We start from the raw sequence: 23799 nt of genomic DNA, 5'->3' as shown, positions 1-23799 counted from the left end.
TGCTTCCATCTGGGATAAGGTACCAAAGCATTCGGGCCCACACCCCAGTTATGACGGTGTGTCACATACGGTTACACTAGCGGAACCGCTGTGCAGTTTTCTGGGCAATTCAGCATTTTGTTGAGTCGGTCAGCGAGAGACCACTCTGATTGGCTGATCCGCTTAGAGATCCGGTGCAAGAGAAGAGAAAGGGGAAGTGACAAACACAGATGACCTTTCTCGTTTTTCTTCATCTCATATGAACACTCAAATCCACAAATAACAACATGATCCTCTAGAATAAATAAACTGTAGGAGAGGGCAGCTCTGTATGAAGGTTTGTATCTCTTCCTAGCCTCCTAGCTAAATTGTAGCTCTTCCTGTTTCACCTCTCGTATGATGAACGTACTCTACTGCCACCTGCTGGTTATCATTTAGGCGCAGATCTGCGTTGTAGTTGGCTGTAGTCTTCATGGTGTGTTCAACTGCAACTTTTTGGTCCAGACAATGGCAACATGGGGCAACTTCTCGTGAAAATCAAAGTAGTTTCGTAAAGTCTAGACTAAAAAAGTTGGCCGACGTGTCAGCAGCTCGTCAGTATCAGCGTACCTGTGGCGATGCCGTCAAACAGAGAGAGGACTCTAATAGGTTGCCTCTTCTCGGCTGCAACTGGAGGATACAACTTGGCTGGCTCCTGAGAGAGAGAGTTGATGTTAAGAGTTTGTAAAAGGAGCAGAGCTGCAAATCGCTTTATTTATGCAGAAGAACATTAATAACTAAATGTGAAGCCCAGGAGCGTAACCCACACTGACATTAATGTTTCAAGGTAGACCTCTTATTTCAAGTAAAGATGAGATGCAGAATAAATAAAAGATCAGTCGGATTAACTATAATACATCTCACTGTTGTTTAGAAGACACAGGGTTACAAGGATAGTAGTCCTCTATTTTAATGATCCTAGTGGTTGAGGTGTCACCAGTGACATCTCAGATAAATGGTGACTCCTGCTGGAGAACATTTGTCACGTTATTCTGCTGTTTCTAAAGTAAAATACTGAATAATAAAGCAAATATATATATATATATAATTTCTATTTATAATGCATAAATGCATCAAGGGAAATTTCATTAAACTTCAAAACCTCAAGTCGCTCAAAGCACTTTTTCCTGCTTCTAACATCAACGTTAAGGGCAAAATGTTCACTTGCTGCCCAATAAATCCCACCCACCGACAGGTACCACAGGCTAATTTGTGTTACCTGCCAGTGGTCATAATGTTATGACGGATAGATGTATAGTCATTATCATTACATCATCACATTAAACCATGACTCACAAAGTCCTGTTCGTGGTTGTTGGCGAAGAAGTGCTGTAGTCTGCAGGGCCAGTCGTCCCGTCGCCGCAGCAACCCGTAGGTGTTCCGGGGCCCGCACATGTAACAGTTCCAGGGGTCTTCTTTGATGGCCGCCGCCGCTGACCCGGCGCCGACCAGCAGATCCACACACTCCACACAGAAGCACCTGCACGCACAGAAACACGCGCAGCAGTTTAACGCGGGATCGGTTCTCTCCTTGTGTCTTCTTGTCCTTTATGGAGATTGTCCATGAACATGTTTTTAATGAGAACAGCTTCTCAATTCGGGTTCTTTGTCACCAGTAAATTGGACAAATTCAATTATACAGTGTTTTAGTTCTGGTCCAGTTTGCATTCAAAATGGCTTATTCAAAACAAATCAGCTGTAAACACGACGTTATACAGACCAGTCATTGTCATGCTGCATCATCAGAGAAACACGGATCAATATCCTGCCAATGAGTCATTATTATTATAAGATTATGTACCAACAAACAGCAAAAGTGGTCCCTACAAACTGCATCGGGGGCTTTGACACCAAATCTGTCCTTCTGCGACTTTTCAGATACCGACTGGTATTGGGCCTGATCCAGGCATTTTTAAAATGATCGGATCGGATTCTTTGAAGTTATTTGTTGTAGGTCTGCCATAAACCAAAACCATGCCCCCTTTAGCATCACGTCATCTGTTTAGTGGCGGTTAGCTAGCGTCAAAGCTGCCAAAAATCCAAGAAGAAGAAAAGGAAGAAGCAGATGAATTCAAAGAAGAAGAAGACAAATACAAATATGAACTCAAACATGAAGAAGAAGAAGAAGAAGAAGAAGATGAATATAAAGACAAAGAGGAAAACTACAATTTCTTCTTTTTCTGGATGGTGGTTGGTTAGCGTCAAAGCTTCCAAAAATCAAAGACCAATTTACTGCATTTAATACATATGTGATCCAGGAGAATACAAGGAATAGAAGAAAAGCCTTTATAAGGAATTTATAAGGAAATTTAGTTTATTTAAGGGACTCAGATTGGTCAACACTGAATATTAAAGGTCGGTATCAGATCAGAGGGCTGACAAAGTGGATCACTGGGTTCAAATGAATCCCTCTCATTTCCATGTGCCTGTGTCATACAGTTCTCTGCTGTGTTTGCAGTGAGGAGGTTAAAGCCCAGATGCCAAAATCAACTGTGTACTCTGTATTCAAACAAATAAATCCGTTCCACGTGTGCTGGCCAACTCAGCCGCCAACAAACGGAGCCGTCCATCACGTTCTGACATTTATGGGCAAGTAAATTGTTTCTGTAGACGCGAAACCCCAAAAACCTCGTCCTCTTCCAATCGCAGACTCAACAGCGCACGGTACTGACCTACAGCAGTTGTTGTTGCCACACATGAGCACTTCCCTGCCTCCACAGCAGATGGTGCAGTAGGACTGGTAGCCGTCGTCGTCGTACTGGTAGGCGCACTCCAGGAACGAGTTCTGTCAGGGAAACAACACACTATCAGGAGAAGGAGCAGGGACAATAGATCACCTGATAGATCTTCGGTGACTGTTAAATATCTCAGGTCACCAATATTTAACCAGAAAGAAACAACTTCTAGAGAGGAGACTGAGATATTTGTTAGTAGCAGCTTCTCTAATGTGAGAATGTGAGACTTTTGTCTGTTTTATGTTGTTGGAAATGATATAGAAGAAGAAGAAAAAGACTACTACTTCTTCTCTTTCTTCTTCTTCTAGTTTCTTAATGATAGCAGTAAATCACTGCCCTGAGTCAAACAGAGTAAGTGTCTTACTTTGCAGCCCTGGCACATTGCTCCTACGAAGAGAGGATGCTCCAGGGACACGTTGAGACTTCCACAGGAGATGCAAATGTCTGAAGAAGCAAACATGCCAAAATTTCAACGTCTGCTAGTTTATTTAGTACTTTAATTATCAAGGAATATAAAGACTTTTATTGCCCCCCCTCACCCCCACAACGCGAATAACCATAATATGTTTATGACCAATAACAATCACAGCCAGATGATGAATAAACTAAAAATTTACAGCCTATTTAAGAAGCTCAGGCCCTCGTTCTACTGTGTGAATTATGGAGCTGTCTGCGCAGAGTGAATGCAAGATTAAAAATTTGGATTTTAAACGAGATAAAAAAAATAATAAATTGCTTAAATCAGTCAGCAAAACCAGGGTGTAGTTCATTTTGAGACAGGACCCAAAAGTGAGTCAATCCCCCATAGGCCTCCATTTTAAAGTGTCCAACTGTACAGCAGAAATAAACACGTTGTCAGGCGGGTACGAAGACGATTTTGCTCCTTTCTTGACCAAGGGAACTGGCTGAGTTGATTACTTCATGAAGGGATAATACATTTTTAATCAATGGTGTAAATCTTTTTATCTAATTTCTAACCCATTCAGACAATTAAATTAATTACCTACTCGACAAAATATCAAACACAAGCTAGCTAGAGTGAGAATTAAACATCACTTCTTTAAGTATATAAATTTCTAATATACACAGAATGGCGCTTAAATAATGTCACACTCCTTTACCTTCTATATTCCTGGTCTTTTTCTTGATCTCGTGTATGAGTCTCTCTGGAAAACACATCAGAAAACACGTCACATAACACACAGCACATAAATAACATTTAAATTAATATATAGATGTTACTCTCTATGTTCTGATACGATACTTTTTTAGCGTAGGTTTTAAGTGTGTTCACCTCTGGTCCCTTCGTCGATCACCTCTCTGATCTTTGCTTTCTCTGCCGTGTTCTTGCGAGGTTTCTTTGCAGGTGGAGGTGTGTACGCGGCCTCAGGCTCCGCCCACATCTCTGGGTACACTTCCTTATATGGGTTTTGTTCCTCTGTTGACATAAGGACTTCAAATTAATACAGTTTTAGTTGTTTGTGATATTTCAAAATCTACTTTTCACCTTTTTGTTTCCCTTTAAGAAGCCTTCAGGTCGTAAAGTCGTCATATTTGCAACAGTATGACATCGTTCTTGCATTTGAGCCGTTCTTTTGTGGATTTAAACACAATAGTAACACTAGATGTGTTGTACATCCAAACCCTTGAACAAGATGTGTAACAACTACTTTCTGTTCATCATAAACCCTTAAAGCTCTTATTGTAGTGGTTTGAGGTTATATTCTGGTCCGTCCAGAACATTGTTAAATCCTTCACGCCACGTCATTAAGCAGGTGTAACTACTAAAGACGTAGAGTTGTGTGTGTTGTACTGTGACAGGTGACTGCGTACCCTCGGGAGGGTCCAGTGATTGTGGACCGGTGGGCAGGAAGCCGGTCATGGCCCACTCTATCATCTGTCTGGTCTGAAGCTCCACCCCCTCCGCGTCGTCGCTCGCATCACAGGCAGGAACCGGCCTCCCCGCCCGCACGCTGGCAACCTGAACACGGAAAAACAAACAAACCAGTTACGGTTTAATTACGTGTACGATCTCATCCACCTCAATTTTCATCATATCCGAGGTTGAGGTATCCCAAGGCGTTCCCAGTCGAGGTATGTGACCCCTCCAGCGAATTCTAGGTCTACCCTACGGTCTCCTCCAAGCTGGTCATGCCCGTTAAACCTCGAGAAGTAACCAGGAGGCATTCTCACCATGTGAACCACCTCAACTGGCCAACGCTATTCTTCTGGGGACTCACCAAAGTTCAGTGTATGAAAACATGTCAAAAACTATAAATATGGTCATGTTGTACAAGAAAATATTATAATAAGAGAAAAACTCACTGAAAAAAAGACTGCTCTCCTGTACCCACATGTTATAAACAGTGGGCAGAGCCAGATGAGAACAACACATCCACAAATTCCAAACCACCATCGATGCAGATCATGTTACATAAGAGAAGAATGAGTGGAAAATGACCTTTGAGAATCTAAGCTGTTTTTGCTCTTTTCAGATTTGTAAGGGACGTTTTACTTTCTAAAAAAAAAAACAAAAAAAACAACTTGTCACGAGGAGATTTAAGTTGTGTGTTTGTCACCTGCAGAGCCTCGAAGATGGCTTTCCGGTACATGGACTGTTTGTTGTAGGTTGGCTGGTGGAAGGCAGACGAGAACGAGCTCAGAAGCATCAGCTTCTCCACACAGACCTGCAAAACAGAAAAGACGCGAATGGTCATCATCACGCAAAGATAAACAATCCTCAAAAGGAAACAATTAACTGTCATCCTCCGTGAAGTAAAAAAAAAAAAACATTGAAATTTTTTTTGAAGGAAAGTAAAAAGTGAAATTAATCCAGACAAAAATGCATTGCTGTTAATCTAACAGGGCGGGGGGGCTGGAGCCTATCCCAGCTGTCATTGTGCGAGAGGCAGGGTGTACCCCACCTCTCACCCAATGACAGCTGGGATAGGCTCCAGCCCCCCGCCCTGTGACCCTCCAGAGGACAAGCAGTTACAGAAAATGAATGAATGAATGTGTCATGTCAGTATTTAGTAGATGAAACTTTAGCCACAATTACATCATTGAGTCTGTGTGGATAGGTCTCAATCAGACTTGCACATCTGCACTTCAAGCTGCATGAGGATCAGGTGTGAAAAGTGTTTTTTTGTAAAGTCCTGCCACTGATCCTCTGTTGGATTAAGGTCTGGGCCTTGATTCCAAAACATTCGGCTTGTCGTCTTTATTTTTAGAGGTTCATATACAGATCCAACATCTTGAAATGTGTTTATCAGTAAGGCCATAAGCACTCTCCACAGTGTCATAAATCTTCCATTTTTTCCATTTATCACATTCATCATTTTCTCTTACTCTAAGCTGATCGGTCATTTTTTTCACATCTTGAAATCTCATTATATTTCCATTCTTAGTTGTAGTACACATTGCTCTGAACCCCCGCCCCAGCCCGTCGTCTTTAAACAATGTCTGTGTGGCTCATGGATGATACTCACCACAGAGAATTTGCCGTCACCGAACCACATCACCCAGCGGGTGCCGTCTGCAGCTCGACTCCGGCCGCTCATCCACCAGGAGACGATCCTGCCGGGCCACCAGGAGAAACCTCGCAGCTTCCCAAACACCAGCGTCCCGATGCCAAAGCCCCGGCCGTCCTGTAGACACACACACACAGAAATGTGCATAACATATACAGTGTGGCATAAATAAAGGATTGTCGTGTCTCGTCCGCATAGTCAACATTATTCACTTGATTTCTCAGGAGGTCATATTGTTATGGCTGATTGTAAATCCAACCTCACTGTCTCACCTGGTACTCTATCTCACTGGGGGTGCCCTGGTCTCCCCTGGCGACCGGCTCTGGCGTCACGGCCACCGTGGGAGACGCGGGGTCTGTGTGTTGTTGTGAGGGGGGTGGGGCCGGGCTGCTCGGCTCCTCCTCTTTTTGAAAGTCGGCCTCCGATAGGTCGTCCATCATGCTTATCTCGGCCTCTCTGTGCGCCCGTCGCTCTGCCTGTAGAAAAAAAAACAAAAAAAAAACAAGAGGAATATAAATGTTTAGTTTTAGGATGATCTGTTTATTGTTTTCTGTCTCTGAAACAAGCTGAATGTCGAAGAAACTGCAAATTTAAACAAAATGATGTTCTGTTTTCATTTCAAGTGAATATTTATTCTGCGCTGTGGAAATAAACTCAATCTTTGCTTCTTTTTTTCATTATATCTGAGGCAAACAAACTAAATTCAGCACAGTGTTTGCAGGAGTCATCATTTATGACCAAATTCTTCTCAGATTTTTTCTTCGGGCAAATCGCCTACACATACATTACACTGCCTCCTCCACTAGAGCTCATATCATTAGATAATAGATTACTCATCACAATGTTTTATAAAGTTAAAATCCACATTTACAGTGGATTTATTCATTTTCTTTTTACCTTCTTGGCTGTTTATGAACATTTTTATTATTTTGTGGGCTATTTTACCCTTGCATCTTAAAGTTGAGAGTAAAAAGATGATGAGAAATGATGGTGAGAATAACATGCAGCTAAAACATCTGCCTCAATTCAGAATTTCTTAAAAATACAATTTAATAATCTGTTATAATGTTCAGTTTATGTTGAAACAGCACCAGAAAGGTGGTTTTTCAACTGGATGGTCATTGTGGAGTAGTGAATGTAGTTTGTGGCGCTGTTATACTGGATTGAAGAAAACACAAAAGTGTTTTTTGCCTAGCCCACTTACTAAGATGGGCTTCAAAAAATAGGGAAAAATAATGAAGGTGGTCTTTATTATCCTTATACCGAGGGTTAGACAACAATATAACGAAACATGCGTGGGTACAATACAACACTATTCAATAGTACTACAAACCACAGCCTCCAAAATAAAAAACACAGTTGAATCAAGAGCTCTCTCAGCCGCTGATTCAACAAATGCTGAAGCGAAGCACGAAGCTAAGATTTAGTGCAGACACTTTCACTAGTGTTCCTAATAAAACGCCCGGTGAGTGTAATGTTATAGCGACGATAAACTCAAACTGATGCTACATGACGGACGACATATCAAAGTTTGAGTTTGCTTCAATAAAGAGCCTGAGCAACACTTTCAACAGTGTGACCGCATCTTGATTTTACATGATTTTATTTCAAACTTATGTTCTCAAAACTACCACACAACTGCATAAAGGTTCCCACCTTCAAGGTTTCCAAAGAAATAAATAACTGTGGAGGCACACGCAGATCTGTCATCACTGCCATGATGAAAATGAATGAGTATGGTCCTCAGTTCAGTCCTTTAAACACTGCAGGTCAATCCTTAAAAGCTACAAAGCTCCCTGCATGTTACTGTCATCGGTCAGGTCCGATGTCTGTTTCCTTATCACAACCTTTTTTGTTTTACTCTTGTTAATCTTCTCATAACTGACGCTTTCTGTGGATCTTTCCTGCCGATTCAGTGACCGCTCCACGGCAGATCAAGGCCATATCGGTCCGGGACCGTAGGAACAATCCTTTAATTGTTCCTCCAAACAGGAAGTGAGTGAGGAGAAAGAGAGCAGTGGGGGACGCAGTTCAACGGGTTTAACACAGGAAGGAGAGAGAGAGGGAGAGAGAGAGGGAGAAGAGCAAGAGAGTAAATAGGATTATATTAGAAAACTGGAGTTTATAATACAGACAGAGGGAGAGAGGAGAGTTGTGAATGGGAGACATGAGGAGAGAGGAAAAGACAAAAAAAACAAGTAAAAATTCTGCACACCTTTATTTCAATCCGGTTAAAGTATGAAAGTATTATCAGTGTATGTAAAGGAAGAGATCAGCAAAGAACTAAATATGAGGCTACACCCAGTTAGCTTAGCCTTTAGTCCATTATTACACTTAGACAGATTAAACAGCTTAGATACATGGTTGATTACTGGGATGATTTTAGGGGGATTTGATTTAGTTTTCTTTGTGCTAAGCTAAGCTAAGCTACCTGGCTTTAGCTTCTTATTTAAACAGGTGAACTTTTTTGGTGATGGTGAAATCGTATTACTCTATTATTGTACCTAACGCACTACTTCAAATGAAGCGTTTTGGAGGTGGAGGCCGCGAGACACAAAACAGACGTTGTTGGGCCATAGGCGAGAGAACCAGCGCGGGGGTGGAGAAAGACAAAACAGCAACGCTCGAAGGATGCACAGAAACCATTTCTCGTTTTTTATCTTCATTCATCTCCACATTTAAATAGACAAATATTTCTGCAACAACGTGATCATCTATTCTAGAATATGCAAACCGTGTAGACCGACTGATCAGCATGATTCAAGAGAGACCAGCTCTGTACTCTGACGGATTGTAGCTCCTAACAGCTTCCTAGCCTCCCAGCTAATAGTAGCTCTTCCTGTTTCCCAGAAGAGTTATTTTTCCAGAACGTACTGTATGTGTGTATACGTCGTTGGCTGTTGTCTTTGTGTTGAGCGTTCGAATGCAATTTCTTTCATATATAAAGACAGATGTGTTACTTTTGATTGTGTATGTATGTGTTAGCACAGGATGCCTTGTAGTATTTAGGGCTATTTTTTGATAACACACAATAAAAACAAAATACATAAAGGATTCCACGACCCAACCGACAATAAAACATCAGAAGCAAATAACTGTCTATGCCTATTATTAATGCTTCCTTGTGCAAAGTGTTTAAATGTGGGGTAAATTGGGTTGTTGAGGAGTTTAATCAGTAACCGGACTTCATGTTTTACAAGTTGTGTAGTTGCCAAATGATCTAGTGCAACACATTAGCCTCTGAAATGCAGGGAAATGCACATATAAATAAATATAAAAATGGAGGTACAATTGCCTAAAAAATATGCACAAGTGTAGCATTTGAGTAGCTGTGCTTAGTTAGTTTCCGTCTCTGATAACTGGTAACAATGATCTGCAGAAAATTGAGCTATTAACTTCAAAAAAAAAAAAAAAAGAGACAAATTAAAAATAATCATGAGCTGGATGCAAGAATCTCTCTGTGGCCCAGATGTAAGATCCCATGACTCCGTGACCTAAAAACGTTTTAATGCTGCAGAGAACCATTTAGTTATTTCCCCCAGCTGGAAACAGTAATGTAATAAAATGAAAGTGTCAAACAAGTTGGGGGGAAAATAACACGGCTGCATTCCTCCGCAAAGAAAAAAAAGGGGAACGTAACAGAGGAACTGATGGCATAAATTCAAGTGGAGGAGACAGGAGTAAAGCGAGAGTGTCGGGTCTCCTCAGTTTGACCCCGAGGTGAGAGGGTCGCTCCTGTTCACCTCCGACCTCATAAAATCCTAATCAGCCTGTTACATGGATCGCAGGCAGACCACACACACAAACACACACTCAGACTGTAAGGGAATCTCCATATGTCGTCACTGGTTTCTAAAAACCATCTGTGATGCTTGAACCAAAAAAGAAAAAAGAAAAAAAAGAAGAAGAAGAAGAAATCCCTGCAGCTTTCATCTTCTTTTTATTCCTTACTCTGCAAATGTTATTGAGCCACAGTGGAGAACAACAGAACATGCATATTCTGTTGTGCATGCACTGAAAAACATTATAAGATGTTTTATAATGCTGACATGAAAGACAAATCAAGATACGAGATGTTGGAGAAAATGGGGATGTCCCTCGATCGCCTTTTATGGGCCGGACTTTGATTTTTCCATTTCCATTTATTACGACCCAGGTACCTCGTAGCCTGACGTGCACCTCCCCAGAAATGTAACTACGCGCCACGGCAACACAGACCGCAGGAGCTGTGATTGGTCTGCTTGTTAGAAGCGTGTTTCCGCTTTAGTATTTCTGGTCGCTTCTCCATCTCCACAATTTTCTAATTGATTGTTTTGGATCAATAAAGATGGAACACATCGAGGAAAGGTTAACTGAGGAGCATAATGCTACACAACACTATTCAATAGTTTTAGAAACCACACACTCCAAAATAAAAAAAAAACAGCTGAATGTCTTTCCGCCGTTGTTGAAAGTGAAGCAGGAAGTAGAAACAAAAATTAACCTGAGTGGCAAAATAGACACAGCACCGACTAGCGTTTGGGTGGGTCGCACTGGTGTTGGCTACGTGCGTAGGTTACGGCGTCTATGTCCCGCGGTACCTTAAACGAGCCTTTAGAACATCTAGAGGTAAATACATGTTTAGGATAATGCAAATCAAAAACCTATTTGCAGAAAATAGCTAAAGACAGATATTGCGGGGACTGTAATTAAAAATATATACCCACTTGCCAGATAGGTACACCAGCAGAAACATTCTAGTACAACACTCCGGCACTTAATCTTATCTTCATGAAGGTTACGGTTTTCAGCATTTGGTTAAAATAACAGAGAGCTGTTGATTCAACTGTGTTTACATTTTGGAGGATGTGGTTTGTAGCACTACTGAAGTGTACTGCGTTGCGTCGACACACGGTTTCTATTATTTTGACAACCCCATTTTAGTCAGAGACACTTTAGTGTTTATTTCAGTCCAGTTTAAGTTGAATTACTGACTCTGTTTCAACACAAACTGAAAATTATAACGGTCATTAAAGAGGCATTTAGTGCAGGACTGTTACATTAGGATGCATTCATTTACGCTGGCGTACCCAATGAACTGGCAAGTGAGAGTAAATATAATTTTGCTTAGAAGATGAGTTCAAAGATCTATTGGTGGATTTTTATTCTGTTATAATAAGTTAAAATAAAAACAGATTTAAAGTAAATGAAGCTATGAATACTTTTATCAGCTAACAACAATTAAATTCAATTAAATAATGTCAGTATTTGATTGTAAGGTGTTGTTCAGCAGAATTGTTGACACAGTTTATCTTTATGTATGACTCTTTGTTTTTCATGTGTGTGAACATTTACGCCTTCACATCTTTAGCTGTATGTTTGGGGTCGTTGTCAGGCAGCAGGATTAATTAGGGGCCGATCAGATTACATTTTATGAGATTAAAAAATGGGTTTACACAGCAACCATGTACTGCATATATGATGCAGATGTGTAAATCCCTTCCATTGTCATTTAAGCATCCTAGTCAACAGTTTAGCGCGCATGATTCCCTGAAGAATGACCTTTAGAGCCACAAGGTTTTCTCTCAGAAGCTATTTGTTTTTCTATGGACATTTTTATCCAACAGATTATGTGTCCTAATAACTTCAGCGATCCCCTGACTTTTCACCACAAGATTTGGTATTTAAATGCATGTATTTCTCTCAGGGTGATGCATACCGACTTTGTTCTTTCATTCTCATTTGCATCCTGTGCTACACATGGAAATTTGTTCTCTGCATTTAACCACACACACACAAACACACAAGGTTGTGGGCACACTCAGGGGAGTTAAGTGTCTTGCTCAAGGCCATATTAGTCATGGATGCAGAGGGGGAAGGAGCTACTCATCCACTCCACCATCGCACACGTATTCTTATCAGTCCTGTGACCCACGCCAGCTTCTCAAACCGCTAGCTGCCCCACAACCAGGGTTGGGTAGTAACTGATTACATGTAATCTAGATTACGTAATCAGATTACAAAAATCAAGTAACTGTAATCAGCCCAGACTACAATACAAAAATGCGTAATTAGATTACAGTTACATTGTTGGGGATTACCTGATTACATTTTATCATGCAAACAATGCAACTTTTTTATGATAGCCTAGCCAGTGTTTTCATTTGACAAGCAGCCCATTTGTTTGTTCACTAGATGTCATTATCATCCATTTGCCTGTGTAGTTTCTTGACAAGAAAAAGGTTCAAATCAAAACCCAAGATGGAGGAACCGTCAACGTCAACCAACCCAGATAGCAAAATCAGATTGGCAGATAGCAGACCGCTGGTGGCATACCACTTGTGGTCCACCGTTGGACCACCATCTCTTGAAATTTAACTTATCATGAATATTAAGAAAATACATAAATAAATGTTATTAAAGTGATGGATGAAGTATAACTGAATAAATGAAAAAGGTTTTTGACCAATAGTGACAAAATATTGGGGCATTTGACGACAACTCGCTCGCGGACCGCCAGTGAACCGATGAGCAAAACTCCAGCGGACTGCCAGGTCTATCCCCAGTGGGCTGACGGTGGTCCGCCAGCCTCTTGCTATCTGGGAATAGACCTGTTCCAGTCGGCAAAAATACGTTCAGTACTTGGCAAAATCGCCACAACTTTGAATTAAAGACAGAGGAAAATAAGATTGTGTATGTCTTGTACAAGTTGTGTAAAAAGTAATCCTAAAGTAATCAGATTACGTTACATGTTTTGGGTAATCCAATAGATTACGTTACTGATTACAAAATTTGCCATGTAATCTGTAATCAGTAATCGATTACATTTCAAAGTAATCTGACCCAACCCTGCCCACAACTAACAACATTCCCATTTGTAGTACTGCCAGTTAATGCTGACATGCTAACACGCTAAACTATGATAGTGAACTGGGTACACTATATGTTATAAACATTATGCCTGCTTAACAGCTGCATGATGAAGCTGCGATGATGAGCATGTTAGCTCAAAGTGTTGCTGTGTGTCTGCACACCTAATGTCTGTTTTATTTTATGTTTTCAAACTAAATTAGTCTAACAGTTTAAGATATTAAGTATAACACAAGTTCCGCATGTGTATTTTAATCTTGCACAGATATTTTTTTCCTTTATTTGTAAATGTTACAAGGATCTAATTTTCCTACAGGCAATCTGCGAGTTTCATCTGAACTTTCGATCGGTTTCGGCACCAACATCTGGACCACATCATCTCATTAGTGGACTTGGACCTGACTCGTGTTGCTAAGAGAAATCAGTCCTGCTCACTGGATGAAACTGTGCCTTTGTTGCCTGGCAACATTAGCCACTGATTGAACGCTCCACCAGGAAGTTCAGCAGCTTTCAGGGATGGAGATGACTCACTGGTGACAGATAAATCTGTATTCATCTGCTTTCTGGGAGCGCAACCCTTTTGAGAAGGATGTTTCACTGCATATTTGGCTCATTATTTTGATATCTTTATATGCTTTTAAAGCTATAAACTAATAAAAAGACTTTTCCCATAATGACTTATTTGGCATTTTTGTTATAATATAAAAAAGAAAGCTTATCACGCTGGTTCTGTTCGGGCTTTTGTATTTAAAGCATAAGAAACAGGCTTTAAAAATATTAAGGAAGTCTGTACATCCGTTTAGGTCCCGAAGCTCTAATTTTCACCTCTTACCGGGAACACTCACACTCAATTTTCACTGACGTATAATCATAAAATTTAGCTCCATTGTCACAGCTCTGGACACTTTACACTTGCTCCCGAGGCCGATAAAATCCAACGCAACAGACGTTTTCATCTTCTGTTTCCTGGCCACACAGCTGTCTACCGACGCCATTAGAACAAGTTTAATTTCTCACATAATAATGTTTTACAGCGTCCTGAGTTATAGCCGCTGCAATCAGTGAAAAGTGTGATGATTGTGAGATTTTAAATCACCCGCTAAACTATAAAACGTACAGTAATTAGGACAGTTGTTGGCAGCATGTTACACTGGAAGACTTCCACTCTGCTGGGCTGCGTTCAAGGCCTCCGCTCTGCTGGGGCTGTGGTGCGGAATATTTCTGGGATAACCAGCGTGTTTGGTCCCAAAGGTCATCACACAGCCATGTCCTTATCAACTATAATTAATGGCCTCTTGGAGCTCGTTTTACTGTGAGTCTTTTTGTCAAAGGAAAAGTCCTCAAATTCCTGCTACTACATGACGATTTTAATGAACCACACAAACACATGAAAAAAAACGCCTCCACCAAATACTTTCAGCTTTTGTGGGAGATATTAGTAAAACCATTGTTATAGACATGTTGACATCATATAAAAGTGCTCTCCGGAGCGTCATAACATGAGCATGCAGATACTATGCTGATGTGCGAACGACAAATAAAAGCAGAAAGTCGGTTGTGAGTTACAACTTTGAACTTTGACGAACCTCGTGGCCTGGTCAGAGTTTTCACTCCTCGACCTCTCACCCTTTCCCCCCGTGACCTAACCAATGAGCCGTTCCTTAAGCCACGCCCCCTTTACGAGCGTGACCGACCCTGACCTCAAGACGAACCCGACGTTGCTCAACACACACACACACCACAAATAAAAGAGCAGTAAGGACCCTCTCTCAGATTGTCAGTAGGCGACAGGCCGAGTGACTGCTCTTTCATTAGCTTCGATCAGAGCCGCGGGTTCAAGAAAAACAATCCAGATCTCCTGAGGTCTCCTCTAATGAAACAGGCAAGACCACATGTGTCTGATGGCAGTTTCAAGACAATGACAAAGTGTCTGACCTGGTTTTAGCAACATCTGGACGCCTTTCTGGCAAGCGGAAGAAACAGAAATAAATTAATAATCCAAATAATAATGCTGCAGTGTAATATCTGGTGACTTGCTTGACATGTTTCCCAGTTCAATTGTTTGGCAATTGTTTGCAGGGTGGAAAAGTGGGAAAATTTCAGTCCTTCATCTCTCCAACAAAAAATAAAAGTGTTTGACCTGATTGCAGGATAATTTGGTTATGTGGACGCCTCCCCGGGCAGCGGAAGAAAACAACCAAAATACAAGAATCCTGCAGTGTAATATTTGGGGACTTGCTTGACACTTTTTCCAGTTAAATAGTTTGGCGACTGTTTGCAGGAATTTCTCCCAACTTCTCAGCTTCTATTTTCTCAAGAGTAAAAGATTTAAATTTCAGCCAAATCTGAGCCTCAATTAAAAAAAAATCTTACTGGAATATGATAGGTAAAACCATTTCTGTAAAACTGTGCTGCTGGTTTGGAGTTGTTTTCAAGCTAGGGAAATATTTTACAACCATTTGCATGCCCTTTAACTAATAAGAAAAGCTTCAAACTTGCAAATGAATCTTCTTGACACTGCCTCAAACCTATCTTGAATATGTTCAAATCATTGAGTTGTCAGAGTAAAAGTATAATCATCTGAAAAGAAAAAAAAAATGGACCAAAAACATCTGTTGGGTATTTTAGTGCATTTAAAACCAAAATGTTTCAAACCTGACATTTCAAAAGCTCTAAAATAAAGTTTTATACGATGACAATTGACGTGACATTTGAGCAAATATCTGGGATTATAAAAACGTTGGCATAAACTGCTGTTTTGAATTTAACTTCTTAGTGTATCTTATACTGGTGGTTTCTAAACTGGGGGTCCGGACTAGAAAGAAGAGGTAAACAAAGGAGAAAACAAAATAACACGAGTTGTTTTTTGTTGTAGACTTGCTTTCTTTTGTGCAAGCAGCTTGTTTTGTTTAGTCACCAGTCAAAAAAGATGGAGCCCGTTGTCTTAAAATGTGTTTTGGTCCTATGAATTGTAGTATATCCAGAAACGTTCAAACAAAACAGTCATGAATGAAGCCCTAAGACACAATCTAGTTATGCAGTTAGACCAAACCAAGAGAGAAGAGGGAGCCATTTGCATCCTTGTTCCAGCCAGTGGGAAAGTGTTAAAACCTTTAAAACTCTTAATCAAAGATCTTCTTTACACGTGCACACATGGAAAAGAAAAAACATAATGAAATCACTTACAGGCCGGACACAGCAGCTCTGCAACTGCAGCCCTTCCTCCCTGGCTCTCTTCCTCTCTGTCATTTTCTTCTTCTCTCTCACTCTCTCTCTCTCTCTCTCTCTCTCTCTCTCTAACCTCCTCTTCCTCCAACTCTTTCCTTTCTGTGCGTCTCCTCGGCTACACTCTCCCTCAAGCCCCTTTTTCACCCTCTCTGCTGATTGGCCAGCGGTGAAGTGTGTGAGTTACTGGCTTCTTCACCTAACAGATGCTTAGGTGAACGACACACATTCATACATGCACAGAGAGTGGTGGCGGTGTAGAGTTATGTCTGGTCTGGTAGCCCTGGGGTTTTAAAGGTGATGACGACACACACACATAAATTCAGGTTAGTGTTTGAGGCTGTGTACGCGGACTGAGGTCAAAGGTTAGGTAAGCCTCTGAGTTGACAAGGTAATAGGATGTGTTAGGGTCGGGACCTCACACACACATGTACGAGCACAAGCGCTGAAATGAACACGTGAATGTGAAATGCAGTTTAGAGAGAGGCATGAGACAGTTTAGAGTTACAAGAAGGACAATTAAATGAAGCTGACATAATGTCAATAAACTTATTTTTAACTTCTTAAACTGAGTCCAGTAAAAACGCCTACTTAAAGCTGCACTAACTTACTTTTTGGCCACTAGGGGGCAGAAAAATGCCGAAAGAAGCCAGACCCCAACTATAAAACATTATCAAATGAATTTATAAGGTACATGACCGCGATTTACAGGCCAACTTGTGAACAGCAAACAAGACTTTTAAATAAAACGAAGCATTAATCCTGCTCCTCTGCACAAATGAGTGTCAAAAATCGTATTATTACTATTATTGTTATGACAACTGACCATCAGACCAAACATGAGGACATGCTGCTGAAATACTTTAAGGTTTTGGACTGTTTATTAAACTAAATGAGCAATTAGATGAATCCAGATTGGCAAAGGAACAAATCTCTGGTCGAGCTCTACAAGAAAGTCATAAAGCACCAGTACAAAGTTAAAAAAATTAAAAATGGTGTTTGACGTAAACAAGGTTTAAACGATTCAAAATGTACGTATTTCAAATGAATTTTGTTGAACACTGAAAGTAACTTGTCAGCCAACACTGATTAGATCTTGTACGGAAAGTGTTGGAGATTATTCATCTGCCTCGCGCTGCACACTACACTGAGTGGTTAGAGGTCGAAACAAGGTTAGAGCTGAGAGCGTGCAGAGTGCGGCTTGTTAAATTAAATCCACACAAAATGAGGTTAAGGCAGTGTTAAAGGAAGAGAAAAGGCCCACTCTAACACATACAGTACACAACACACCCACTCAGGATTTATTTTCTTGGCTGTGGACATGAAGTAATAGGATGCCAGATCTTTTTTTTTTTCTGTAGAAACCAAAATGGAAACGACTTTGCAGAGTTACCGGGTTTCCTTTAGACAACAGCGAGATGGGATATTTGATGGGGGTGCAAACAGCTGGCTGCTGTTCAACACGAGCAGAAACCTGGAACTGGTTAACCTCTGTCTCCTTCACTGATTTCACCCCCATTCTCTTCTTTCACTCACACTCTCTTCTTTCTCTCTGTTTTTCTTTCACTCCCTACCTTTTGTCAATATCTGTCTCTTTTTTTGCTTTACGTCTCTGGACTGCTTTTATTTTATTTCCAGATCTCATTCTTTACTTTCTATATCCTGTTTTCTTTCATGCTCTCGAGCGTTTCTTCCTTCCAGTCATTGTTTCTTTCTGTCATTCTGTAGAATCTCTGAATTTTCCTTTCATTCGATAACTTTCTCAGTTTCCGTTAATTCTCCTGCAGAACATGTCAAAATATTGTACTTTTTACTACATTTATCTGATCTGTAGCTAATAATTAAACTTAAAATCACATAGTGCATACCAGAGACGTTTCACCTCTATGCTTATAATAGTTGTTTGAGGTACTGTATAATCATCTCAGAAGTTTTCTCAGAAGTCCTCTTTACACCATTGCCACTAGTAAAACCTCAGATGGTGGGTTTTTAGTTTAGTTTTCACTATATTTTTACAACAACCTGATCATCTAGCATCTATAACCTGTAGACCTACTAGTCAGCAAGATTCAGGAGACAACGGGTTGTAGCTCTTTGGGCACATTGCTGTCTGCTGTTTAGTCCTGAGTCTCAGTGTTGTGTTCTGTCCACTTTTCTTACTAAAACAGTGCAATGTTATTTTCATTGAAAAATTGCAGTCTTCTGTGTAATTTTTGCACTTTGCAAATTCATGCTGCGGGCGAGATTAGACATTCTGGCAGGCTACTTTTGACACCTGTGCTTTAAAGGGTTCTGATCAGTAGTCTGGGAACCACTAGACTAAAATACCTAGCGGTGTATGATGTGGTCATTACACATCAACCAGTTGCAACATTAAAAAACTGGTAACACATCAGTTAATTTAAGTATATTTTAGTTTTTAATAAAATCTTTTTATACAAATTTTATGACAGTTGGGGTTCCTTTCAGTGTTTTATAATAAATTTTCCTTTCTGCTCACTTTTATCAGCGACATTCCTTCTTTTTACCTCCTTTCTGTATTTGTTTTAAATAGATTATTGTTACAAGAAGCTCAAACCTTTCAATCTTGATCACCCAAAGGCGTGAGAGGTGGTGATGAGCGAGGAGAAAGTGCTGACAGGAAGTCACACATCACACATCGCTCTCCATCTGCCACATACAACAGTTTGCAGTGTGAAGACGAGCTGGAATCAGTTTGTCCAACTAGACTGTGTGTGTGTTTACATATGCTTCAAATGAGCCGTACAGATTGATTCATTTGTATTATAACATGTTTTGGGTTTTTTTTGTTGATTTTTTTTGCAAGTGATTTCCTGTGACGTATCGCAAAGATTTGTGTCCATTGAGTCTCGACTGAAGCAGAACAAACTAGAGGAAACTGCAGCCTCACAATCTCTCACCTCCATGCCACATTCATTCATGACCACACATCCTGTCTCTCTCAGTCACTCTTTCTTTCACGTGCAGGTTTTCCTCACATCTACCTCTTGGTCTTGGTTACATCAAGGCAGCATTTTATTTCCTCACAATAAACTGTGTGCACTAGTGTCAAACAGGTCACACGTGCATGAATGTGAGAAAATCTTATAAAACTACAGTATCAAATGGTTGGTCAGCAATAATTTGGATCCTTGAGAGTAGCGGAAGCTGCAAACACAGTGACAGGATGTTATATTGTGAGTATATGTGACAAAGTAGCTAGCAAGCAGCCACCTGGTCAGTTAAGGCCCAATATTCACACTTTATTAGCTCTATTTTGGTCTCCACCAACTCCTGAGGGACATATCTGTGTCTTTACATCTTTATCTGCAAAATATTTCACCAGCTAGTTGCTTGTCTACTGCAGCTCAAAGCGGACATGGTTGACGAGAGAACCATCTACTATTATGCTGACTGAACGTTGTCACATGATCCACGGTAAATATCCAAAAAGGTTTAAAAAACTATGTGTTTTCCAACTGGTTGAAATTGCACCATCTGTCATAGCGGGGCACTCTGGCACCAGACTACAGAGCACTGATTGAAAACAGAAATTATGACTTGGTACAAAATGTATTTTACTGAGAACAACAATTGCTTAAGACAAGAGTCACAACACATATCCCAACCAGCCTTTAAAAGAGGCAAACATATGTCAGATGCATATAATAAACTCAGTTTTACGTCTCAAGAATTACAGGAATATTACTACCTCATCAGTAGTTTTGATCTCTGTTAACAAACAAGCGGAAAAGCCATAACAGGACATATGTACTCAAAACATTTACCATAACTTTGGTTGCTACCATCAAATTCACCAAGCTGATAGCGTCAGGTGAACCCAGACTGAGTGGCATTTTCTTCTCAAATAAAGACCCAAGAAGAGCTAGCTCCGTCCATACACTAGAAATAATTTTATATTCAGCTTGTTTCACTCAAAAACCTTGGAAAAAAAGTATAAAAGGTTTGCCTGGGCAATCAGAGCTAGTAACGTCCACTAGCAACCAACTGTCGCCTACAAAGCGAAGCGTGATGAGCAAATTGCTTGTATTAAACCAGCCTTTAAAAGAGGCACACATCAGATGCACATAATAAACTCAGCTTTACGTCTCAAGAATTACAGGAATAAGACTGAACTTCTTGGCCTCATCGGTAGTTTTGATCTTTGTTAAACAAACAAGCAGAAAAGTCATAACAGACGTTGAAAAGTAACGGACAAATTGTTGAAAGATTAAGCTTTCAGTGGAGTGTCTTACAATTATTCATCCAAAAGACTTAAGGGGTGAACACACAGGAAGAAACGAACAGCGCTGTGTTGAGACAAGAGACGAAGTCGTAGCTATGATCGGTGAAAAAATGGACAGATACCAAGTTCGACAAATCTGATCTTTGAGGCGACAACAAATGGGAGCGACTGATACAGCTGATGGACATATGTACTCAAAACATTTACCATAACTTTGGTGGCTACCATCAAATTCACCAAGCCGATGGCGTCAGATGAACCCAGATTGAGTGGCATTTACTTCCTTAAATAAAGACCCAAAAAGCCAGTAACATCCACTAGCGACCAACTGTCGCCTGCAAAGCCAATTGCTTGTATGTTACTTAAACAATTAATGAAACCTTTGACAATTGTGTTTCTGTCCTTGTGTGATGTAAATGTTTTATGTGAAAACCTCACCAAGTATACTAAAAAGAAAACTGTACAAAAGGACCCATTTATTTTAATGAAAGCTTCATTTAAGTTATACTTATTTGATAAGTAGCAAAGTACATCAGACAAATAGGTGTAGCAACAGATGTATCACCGCATTAAGAGCAATACCTGTTAAAATAAACCAAAAGTAAAATGTCTTTGATGGAGAAGACATGCAGAAAGGAAAAGCACCGTTTTCACTTTCAGTGGTACTTCACTGTCACGTGCCGCTGACAAATGTCACAGCGAGAAGAAGCCAGTGAGATCAAAAGAACCCAGTCCATCTTTCACAAGCCAACAGTGCGTCTGTGTAGAGAGGAAGTCCACTCCCCTCCAGTGTAAACAAACAAACTGCAGCGTAGAGGAGTGCAGGACGGGAAGAATGCAAACAAGGACGCGATGAAGACCAAAAAAGAAAGAAAGAAAAAAAAAATCTTGGCAGTAGAGCAATGAATGAGCCAGTGGAAAAGAGTTTCATAGTTTCATAAATAAATGTGTTTCAAAATTGTGTTTATCTTTATTGTACAAGAACAATAAGAAAATACGTTTTTAATAGCTTCAAATAAACCCTTTATATCTAAATAGGGAAGAGATGAGAGAGGAGTCTGTCATGTTGCAATGAGTTAGTGAACAAAATTATGCTTGGGGTTGTTCATGATGCGGATGCCCACAGGAGGAGTTCTAGTAAATTAAAATCCACTTACATCTGTTTCCAACTACATCATATGTCGTTGAGTTATGGACACACCAAACCAACATCAAGCGCGACATTGACACTATGAACAACAAAAGCTACAACATGGGCGTCAGTGTGGGCAGCTTTTCAAGCGCTCGTTGGCGCTGCTGGTCTTCAAATCAAACGCTAACGAACGCATATTTAAATGCAGACAACCATTCACACTCACACCCACAGCCAATTTAGAATCACCAATTAACCTAACAAGCATGTCTTTGGATGGTGGGAGGAAGTTGGAGTACCCACAGAGAACCCACGCAGACACAGGGAGAACATGCAAACTCCACACAGAAAGGCCCCAGTCGGCCGATGGATTCAAACCCAGAACCTTCTTGCTGTGAGACATCAATGCTATTCTGCTCCTGTATTTTTTTTTTTTACAAAACTTCATACAGAGCATCGCTCCCCAATGGCCGACTTTCATACTATGAATATAACAATACACGACTTTGAAATACTAAATAGGGAAAGTAGAACCTGAAGATACCTTTAAGACCGTTTAGTACTAAATACAATATTATTTAATGCAGTTTTCACTACCAGATGAAGAAAGGCGAAAATTTTTTGACACTTAAATTTCAGTTTTCCCCAGGTGTATAATCAATGAATAGAACCTGGGCCATGTAGGAACCCATAACAGGGCTCCTGACATGTGTCCTAATGTTTATTATTTAACAGTCACAGGGATTAGTTAAAACAAAAAATTACACAAAAACCAACAAAAAGGAACATTTTAGCCTTATACTGGAGTGATGGGGGCCGAGTGTTGCTTGATCCCCTGTAGGGTGAGTAATAAGATCATCAGATCAACACTTGTCCATTACAAGTCAATGTCCTTCCAAGTTATAGTAAAAAAAAGAGAAAATAATGAATTTGTAAATTAAATGTAAGACTTTTCATAACCTGCAGATTTCCTGATATCTCCATGGATAATCAGCAAACACACAGATTACATTATGTGAATATGTACATGATTTATGTTTTGAACTTATACTTTGAACTTCCCTAAAAGCAAACATTTAGTTCAGCAGAGTAGGCAGGAGAGAGTGGTGGTAATGACGTCGCCCTCTAGGGAAACACTGACTCAGAGCCTACAGGTGGATGCCAGGTGTAGGTGGTTACATGCTTTGAGAGACCAGCAGAAGTGAAGTGATGGCTTTCAGGTGGAGCAGGTGGAGTGGCAGCAAAATGGCTACCCAAGCTAGATAGCAGTCCTTTAATGTGTAAACAAAAGAATCTTTGTATTTTTTTTTTTTTCAGGACTTTTCTCTTATTTTATTTGAGTAAAAATGAACATTTAACAGAGCGAGCAAAAATGAAATGAAACTGTCAGTCGAGAGTCAGTCATAGCGATTCTGCTCAAGCTCAACACAGCTCAGAAGAGGTTTGTTTCAACTGTGAGGAGGGGATATTTCCCTTTCACTTGATTACTCAGCACCATGCAGCGCAAAACCACAGCTAATTTATAGTCTGGCTTGTTTGATTTAGAAGAACATCGACCGATAAATCCAGGTCAAAAGAACAAATATCCAAAACTTTCATCTGCTTCCTAACTGGCCTGACTCTGTCGATGAATTGAATATATTTTTAGTGTAGCTATAAATTCACACACACAGAGACCTGCTTGTCTCCCACCTCCATCTTCCAGCGGCTGAGCCATTCTTCTCTCTGTCTCCTGCTGATATAGTACGGATCTCCAGCCTGGAAAGTCACCCTGGGGACTGGCCTCCTCCGCAGCCTCCCAGTCTCACCCTGCACATACACACACACACAAGAAAAAAAATATGTCTTATACTTGTGCACACTGTGAAAGTTTGGAGCTCCATTTTTTTTTTTTATGGAGAAAAAAAGTCCTCTCACCTCTCTGGGGGAGTCACAGTTTCTGTCGTCTGGCTCGTCTGTAAGAGAAAGAGGGAAGTTACAGGAAGTGGCTCATTTGTACAGATTTAACAAGAGGTTTAATGAGGAGGTAGAGTCGTGGTATTCATCACTCTGCCTGGATATCTA

General features: G+C 40.4%; 1 protein-coding gene across 7 annotated transcripts in view; it reads right to left on the bottom strand.

Moving 5' to 3' along the window:
• The window catches only part of dnmt3aa (DNA (cytosine-5-)-methyltransferase 3 alpha a), a 56889-nt gene that overhangs the window by 9641 nt on the left and 23449 nt on the right, over positions 1-23799 (bottom strand). For 3 of the 7 annotated variants that reach the window (XM_084560406.1, XM_084560410.1, XM_084560408.1), the window contains 11 exons: positions 23428-23690; positions 6556-6759; positions 6242-6400; positions 5333-5440; positions 4587-4734; positions 4048-4191; positions 3875-3919; positions 3118-3197; positions 2691-2803; positions 1315-1498; positions 589-673 (listed from right to left, as the gene is read on the bottom strand). In XM_084560406.1, coding sequence (XP_084416532.1) covers positions 589-673; positions 1315-1498; positions 2691-2803; positions 3118-3197; positions 3875-3919; positions 4048-4191; positions 4587-4734; positions 5333-5440; positions 6242-6400; positions 6556-6759; positions 23428-23690 — 1533 coding nt within the window. Of the gene's footprint in view, positions 1-588; positions 674-1314; positions 1499-2690; positions 2804-3117; positions 3198-3874; positions 3920-4047; positions 4192-4586; positions 4735-5332; positions 5441-6241; positions 6401-6555; positions 6760-16318; positions 17164-23427; positions 23691-23799 lie in introns of those variants that run through there. The other 4 variants (XM_084560407.1, XM_084560409.1, XM_084560412.1 and 1 more) reach the window with 3 other exon arrangements.

The sequence above is a fragment of the Chelon labrosus genome (assembly GCF_963514085.1).
Source record: "Chelon labrosus genome assembly, chromosome: 14".
NCBI lineage: Eukaryota > Metazoa > Chordata > Actinopteri > Mugiliformes > Mugilidae > Chelon > Chelon labrosus.
Note: the sequence above shows the minus strand (reverse complement) of the source record. Positions and strands in the feature narration are given on the sequence as shown.